Source organism: Mycteria americana, chromosome 1, assembly GCF_035582795.1.
Source record: "Mycteria americana isolate JAX WOST 10 ecotype Jacksonville Zoo and Gardens chromosome 1, USCA_MyAme_1.0, whole genome shotgun sequence".
In the NCBI taxonomy this organism is placed as follows: domain Eukaryota; kingdom Metazoa; phylum Chordata; class Aves; order Ciconiiformes; family Ciconiidae; genus Mycteria; species Mycteria americana.
Window position 1 is genome coordinate 70,573,795 of NC_134365.1, and position 7,481 is coordinate 70,581,275.

The 7,481-nt window shown below is 47.0% G+C and overlaps 1 protein-coding gene across 1 annotated transcript; it reads left to right on the forward strand.

Moving 5' to 3' along the window:
• The first annotated feature begins 369 nt into the window (after positions 1–369).
• Positions 370–6,944, forward strand: PEX26 (peroxisomal biogenesis factor 26). The gene is made up of 5 exons (XM_075505283.1): positions 370–1,048; positions 1,695–1,835; positions 2,223–2,536; positions 3,406–3,552; positions 4,324–6,944. Exons 1-5 carry the CDS (start codon positions 603–605, stop codon positions 4,425–4,427), a joined length of 1,152 nt encoding a protein of 383 aa, XP_075361398.1. The 5' UTR covers positions 370–602; the 3' UTR covers positions 4,428–6,944.
• Positions 6,945–7,481: the final 537 nt, after the last annotated feature.

The following is a 7,481-nucleotide window of genomic DNA, read 5'->3' on the forward strand; positions in this document are numbered from 1 at the left end:
GGCCAGGCTGTGCTGCTGGAGCAGCGGGGGAGCGCTCTCCCTTTGCTACCCGCCCCCAACCTCTTCTCCTGCCGCCTGGCCGTGGTGAGGAGAGCCGCAGGACCGCAGCCGTGCGGCCTCGCTCCTCCACGGCCTCCTCCGCGGCGCGCTGCTTGTCAGGGACACGCTTGGGGCTGGGCTGACACCCGGCGGCCGCGGGGGGCACGGCAGCGGCCGCTGCGGGACTCTGACCCGCCTGCTAACGAGGGCAGCCGAAATGGAGAGCGTTGGCTTGACCGTTTCCCCTTGGCAGCCACACGAGTGAGAAACCGAAGGGGTTTCTGGCAGGGACCAGCACCGACCGCCGGTACGGCACGGCTGAAAGCGTCGGGATCCCACAGCCTGCGGTCGCAGCTTCTCGGAGGGCCCTCGCAGACCCCGCTTTTAACCACTAATCCTCGCAGAGTCAGCTCCACCACCGCCCCGACTGCGGGCGGGACGGCCCCCCTGGGAAGCCAGCGCGCCGAGGAGCCGCCGCTCCTGCGCCTCGCCCCAGCGGCCGTTGGTCCCCGCTCCCTCACGCCTAGACTACATGTCCCGCCAGCCCGCGGGGCGGGGAGAAGATGTCCGCCGCGGCGGCCCTTCCGCTGCCGGGAGGGGAGGCGGCGGCGCGGGGGTTCTCTCATGGCCTTCCGGGGCTGTGGGGCGCCGCGCTGTTGTCGCTGCCGTCGCTGCCTGCCCGAGCGGAGCCCGGCCCAGCCCCGGGGAGGGCGGTGGCGGCGCTGGAGCCGGAGCCAGAGCCGGGCAGGCGGCGGGTTGTGGGGCGCGGGGAAGGCGGCGGCGGCAGCAGCAGCAGCCCTCCCGCCAGCCCTCCCGCCGCCGCCATGAGGAGCGAGCCTCTGGCCTGGCCCCCGGTCTCGGCCCAGGCGGCCTCGCTGCTGGAGGAGGCAGCGGACCTGCTGGTGCTGCATCGGGACTTCGCCGCCGCCGTGGAGAGGTGTGAGGCGGGCTGCGACAGCCTGGGACCGGGGACCGGCCCCAGCCCCGGCCCCGGCCCCGGCCCCGAGAGGTGCGAGCGGGTGCCGGCCGTGCGGAGCGGGGACAGGGCGGCGCTGGGAGGTGGCTCGGTATCGCATCAGCGTCAGGCTGGCTTCTAACTGCAGGCCGTGTCTGCCCTGTTAGTGGTTCTATTTTTTTTAATAGAGGGCTTTTTGGGCTTAATAAACTGGGGTTTTTTTCTGGGTGGGGTTAGGAACCTCTTAGGTTCGAATATAAATATTATCTGCGTGAATGGCAGTAGCACCGATGGTCCTTGCTGTGGTTTTGCTTAGCTTTTTCTTAATTATCTAAATTAATGGAGGATGGCCAATGTTGCTAAAATGCGAGTTAGTAACCGTTTAAAACCTGGCTTGGCTTTGGCTCCTATTTGATAATGGCCTGTCTATATTTACATCTTTCATATGAAGGAACCCGTGCGTGTTTGAGGGAAGCGAGGTGTGCCTAGGAGCATTCCTTGTGCCCTCCGAGAGATACAGGCTCAGTGCATCTTCTCGGGGGGTTGAATTTGCCTTTTTATCGGGGGAGGAAAGGGAAAGGAGGGGAAGCAGCTGCCAGAGAACTGTAGAGTACCTAGGCTAGGCTGCAGCTCACTGGAAGGGATGCAAGGGGACACATGGTTGTAAGAAGCGCTTATTTAGGCGTCTCTTCATTACCAGTTCTGCAGAAGTGAAATGCTCCCTTTGTGTTGTGGGGATTCAGGCGCTGGCTGAGATGAACCGGTGGAGAGAAGTTCTGTCTTGGGTCCTACAGTATTACCATGTCCCCGAACATCTGCCTCCAAAAGTTCTGGAACTGTGGTGAGTTTCTGTCTGTGGCTGTCAGATTCATAGGGCTTGCATTAGTTATGTTTAATTGCAGGCCAGACTTGAATGTTGTGTGATATTTTCACTTTGCGCGGTGTGAGGATGAAAGCGGAACCTGGGACAGGCCTGTTCTTGACCTGTGCGTGCTGGAGCCTGCCTGCAGGCCAGCAGATTGCTTTACGGTGATAAAGGACAAAAGGGATGATGCTGAGAAGGTAACATCAGTGGCTGCACCTATTGTCTGCCTCAGAAATCTCTCTGTGTTTCAAGTGTAGACCCTGATGCTTGCCTTCATGATAGCTCCTTGTGGGTAGTAACTGTCAGTGATCTCAGCTTTTACAAAGAGTTAGCGTTTTCTAATATTTCTTTCTCGTGTTTCAGTATCCTGTTATACAGCAAAGTGAGAGAGCCCCAGGTGATGCTGGAGGTTGGCAGTAGCTGGCTGAGAGACCAAACCAATAAGAGCCTCCCCGAGTATGGTTCATTGCTGGAGCTCTATCTGTTGCATGTATTGCTTCCACTTGGCCGGTTTGAGGGGGCAGAAGAGCTTGTATGCGGCTGTGAAGTTTTTGACAGCGAGCAGCAGCTAGCATTTCTCGGGACCATTTGTGAAAGTCGATGTCAGTGGACTCAACGGGAAGAGATGCACTCAGCTGCTGAAGACCAGCAAGACGCAGCAACAGAAACTGTTTTGGGTAGGCTTTCCCTCTGTTGTTTGTGCTCCTCTTCTTTTTTATAATTTTATTTCAAGTTAGTTGATCCCTTACTAACAAAGGGTAGCAAGTATTAGCTATATATTAAGAATATTGTCATGACAAACCAGCCATGAGGAAGTTCTGTTGTGTATTGCAGCCACGAGGAAGTCCTGTTGTGTATCACAGAAGGAAAGAGAAGACTTAGTGATCCATTTACTGACAATTACAAAGCGTATTTAGTCTCTGCTGATGTCAAGAGATGAGAGTTATTTTCCAGGTTCAAAAGCACTTCAGAATAAATGTGTGTGTGGGCTGTTGTGGGTTTTTTGGGGGGGTGGGGTGTGTTTTTTTTTTGTTTGGGTTTTTTTTTAAGGTTCTTTTTTGTTTGTTTTGTTTTTTTTTGGTTGGTTTTTGTTTTTTTTTTTTTTTAAGGTACAAAAAGGAAACTAAAAGTACCTAGCAGTCCTTTAAGGATACATTTTGTTGGCTCTGTGTACTCTCTGCTTCATCTCCATTTACAGTTGAGCCCATGTAGAACAATGCATGTCTGGCATTTAAAGTACTGCTTCTCCTCCAGAACTGTAAATCATTTGATGTTATCTCCCAGGAGAGAAGCTGGCACTACTGTGGTATAAGATCATATTATACTAAAGTAGATGCCTAAAAAAAAAAAAGGTATAATGAATTGTAGTACAAAATTGTACTGTTTCTCTGTTCCTTATTATTAAAAAAAAACCCCAACCCAACTCTCATGCAATCAAACTAAGAACAGTCTTACTTTAGTATCTTAGTTTCTTATTATCTGTATCTATGTGATTACTTTTTTTACTTTACTTTGCCCTAACAGCCTTTCTGTTCTTGTATTCTAGGTGCTCTGTCCCAAAAGCTCTTGACCATGTTGACATTGCTACGTAGAGCACTGAGGTCCGTGTCAAGCCACTTCTATTTACTTCCTTACAAAAAGATGCTCTTGGCTACTTTTCTGCTGTACCTGGTGGTAGTGAGATTAGACCCAGGTACAGTATTAAGATTTCCAATTTTTTAAATTCCATTATGGTTACAGAGAAGGAAATAATTGCTTTTAATAGATTTGGTCTGTGTAAATGTCTGTCTTTGGGAGACACAACAACTGGGTGACTAGGAACTTACTGTTAGGCTTGTTTCTAATATTTCCAGTTGCAATCCATGTAGAAAGATGTAGCTCTACAAAAGCTGGTTTTCTGAAAACAGTTATTCCATCCTCAGTGCTTTCCAACAGACAAGGTACAGACTGTGAGAGGCAGGCTGAGCTGTCCTAGACTCAGTCTCTGCCTCAGTCAACTTGAGGTGCTACAAGGTGAATGTCTCCTGGAAGAGTGATTGCCTGACAGGCTGTCCTGTCAAGAAAGCAGAGAGTTGCCCAGGGCAGCAATGTAGTCATGCATTTGATCTGCTTACGCTGGAGTTTCACCAGTGATGGCTGCTGCTGTTGCTGAAGAATGGGCTGGTCCCATAACATAGAGGTGGCAGCTGGGGCATGGAGGGGATGGGTGTTTCCCCTTCTGCTGGGTGACAGGTGCTCCATAGCTGTTCTGCAAATAGTCCATTGGAAAATACTGAAGGTGGCTTGCTAGGGGTGGGAGCAGTGTCCTGGGTGAAGGCCCAAGTACTGAGCCGAACAGAAGGAAGTAAGACAACTAGGTTTCAATTAACTCTAGCTGGGATTAGTTCTTTCTTAATATGTTTAGCATATCTTAGTTTTACCTTTTATAATGAAAGGCTCTTTTGCTTTCTGTTTTGTTCTGCAGCTTCTCCCACATCACTGCCATTCATTTACAAACTGGTCCAGCTCTTCCGACAGGCTTGGGCAGCTGTATTTTCTCCAATCCATAGGCCTCCAATTCAAGACTAAGTGTCTTCCATCACAGAACGTGTTTTTTTTCTGCTGCTGTAAAAGCGTCAGCTTGTCTTGAGGATGTTATCAGGCTCTTCAAGGACTGTTGAAATCAGTGTCCTAATTGAGATGACCACCTGTGAACTCCTGCGTGGCAATACCTTTATTTCTTCACACAAGGAACGGTGTTGTATGAATTTCATACACCAATACTTGGCGTATGAAACCACACCAAGTATTCCTGCTATTTTGCTTGGCTCTACAGCACCATTCTGTCCAACACCAGGGTAAAGCCACTCCTTCTGTAATATACAACTGAATAAGAATCTTCCTTTTCAAACACTTTGCTTTGGATGTAGCTCTTGAGTGAGGGTTGTGTAGCCAGTTATGAACTATGGAAGAAGGTTTCATCCTTGCAAATGCTGGGCCATTCTCTGAACAAGTGAAATAGTGTTCCTGGAGGCATGACTGTAAAATGCAACGGAGTACTAATAATTAGGGGAATATTCTGTTTTGCCTGAAGACTTCTGAAAAGCCCAGTTCCTGCAGCATGGGATTTAGGACAAGCACGTGGAAGAAAAACACTGGAGAAAGTGAAGCCTATTGCATTTTGAAGGCCATGGTTTCTCTTGTGACTGATGCCTCCTTATACAGACGCTCTTGATTTTAGTCATATTTAAGCCAGAAAGCCAAGGTGGTGGGCCACAAAGACTATTGTGCTGCACCTGCTCTTCTTAAATACAAATTACAGCACTTTGTGCTTGCCTGATGCATAGCAGTTCTCAGGAGCATGTGGTGGTAGCAAGGAAATAGACTTATTTTTTTAAACTATATTCTATATTATTGTCTAGTTGAACAACTGAAGTTGTTGCATTGTTTTACTCTTTCCCTGCCTCTTGCTTTGTTTATGTACATGTCAAAAAGTCTCTGTATGTCTGGAATTGCCCCCCCGCCCCCAAAATCTAAAGTCCTGGGTTACATGGGAGTCCTGGGTTAATGCTCTGTCATTCAGAACAAAAGTTTATTAATAGGTAGAAAGAGATACTTCTCTGAGATCCCAAAACGTTACCCAGATCTGTGGCAAGAAAATTAATTATCTTTGCAGAAGATCTGTCACCAGTCCAGTCCGACCCCATTTCCAACCACTTGGGGCAGAAAGTGGAGGTTTAGGGTAGAACATGCATTTCTTCTCCATCCATCCACCTATCATTGATTGACAAAGGGTAAATTCCAAAGGAGAGCACTGGCCTACTTAAATATTGCTTTTACTGGAGCAAACTGTTGTGTGCTGGAGAGGACAAGTTAAAGGCAAGGAGCCTTTGTGGCAAACAAGTAGCCCACCATCCCAGCATCTGCGCCAAAAGGATGCAGGCTGACTGATGTCAGCCCAAAATAAAAAAATGTTGAACAAAGCAGCCTTTTTTGGTGGGCAAATTCTATCCAGCACACCAAACCTGTGAAAAGTAGCCAATATAGATCCCAGTGTGGTGTCTTAACAACAGTAGTCCCCTTCAGGTTGTTCCTTTGTCTGTAGCAATAGCCATACACTGAGCTGGTGGCTATTTCTGTTTTCTTCCCACAGATAGCAGCCTGTTGGTGCCTTCAGACTGTGTGCAACCTGTTGCTTTGCTATATATGGGGACATTTTGAAAACAGTCTGCATTTTCACTGCTAAAAATAGTTCTGTGTCTGTTTCTTCTTGAATTATCCCAATAGAGAAATACTCAACTATCACTGTCAGATAAACTGGGGCAGGTCATTCATGAATGCAGTAATGACCTTGCCTAGTTGTCTCAAGAGTAAAAACCAAAACAATCCCATATCCCTCCCCAAAGTTTTTGTCTCTGCTAGGACTTTACACCAGGATAAATAGCACATAATGCTTCACCATATTAAAAAGTTATTTTTTATATACTCTGCGCACATAGGGAGGAGCTGCTCTTAATTTTGCTAGATGGTTCTTGTAATGCAACTATAAGTGTAGTTACAACTCTGCAACCAACAGTTTATGGGAAACCAGGTAGAATAAAACACAAGCTCTGTCTGGAGTTGAACTCTTTCGAGAAATGATTAGGTTGTGCCTACTGGCACCCTACTTTGCAAGGCCTCACTTTTAAGTCCTTTGTAAGCCAGTTAATGAAATAGCAAACTTCACGCTGAAGTCAGGCCAGGTTCTCACCAAATTGCCTGTTTGGTTAACAACCATTTTTTGCTCTAGTTTTCAATAAACATTTTTAGTTAGATGGGAGAGATGCAATTTTGGAGGTTGGAACCAGTGGTCTGCATAAGCCATACATTATGTTTAGAGTGCTCTTAAATGTCATAGCCACTCATTTACCAGGACTTTAACATTCAGCTTGATTTTAGGTGTGGGTTGGTAATCTTCACTTTTTTTGAGTACTACTGATTTTGCATTTGAATTGTATTTAATTCATCATGAGAGGGCAAGAAGGCAGAAACAAGCTATCGGGGTTTTTTGCAATTAATACTAGAACTGCAATATTTAATTTTCACAATAAAGTGACTACTGATTTACCTCTTTGTAGAGTTGCTTATTTGTGCTGTCATTAAGTATATGAAAACTTTGCGTTTAATGTATTGATACTCTACCATTTTCAAATAATTTCCAGAAATGTTTTACTACATGTCCTCATTGTACAGGCATATTTGAATTAAGTAGAGGACTTGTTCAGTGTGAATCTGACAAGATCTAATCAACTGATGATGTTGGTAGGGTATAAGTCTGCATTTTCATAGGAGTTCAGAGAGTGGTAATTACTTTCTGTGAAAGATCCAGCATATTTTTTTTAAAATATGTTTGTGAGCCGGCACAGGCAGGATGCAGGAACAACCACAAAATCATGGATGAACTACAAAGAGTAAATTTATTTTTGTTGCCTTGCCAACCAGGGGATCCTCAAAGCAGCACCCAGGCAGAGGCACACAAGCGGGGACACAGGCACTGCGAAGCTTGGTCCATGCTAGAGGATCACTGAACCTGCCGGTTTTGCCTGTATTTCAGGAATTCACGCAGGCGTAGTTTACCACTGTGCTTTGATCTTTCCCACAGCA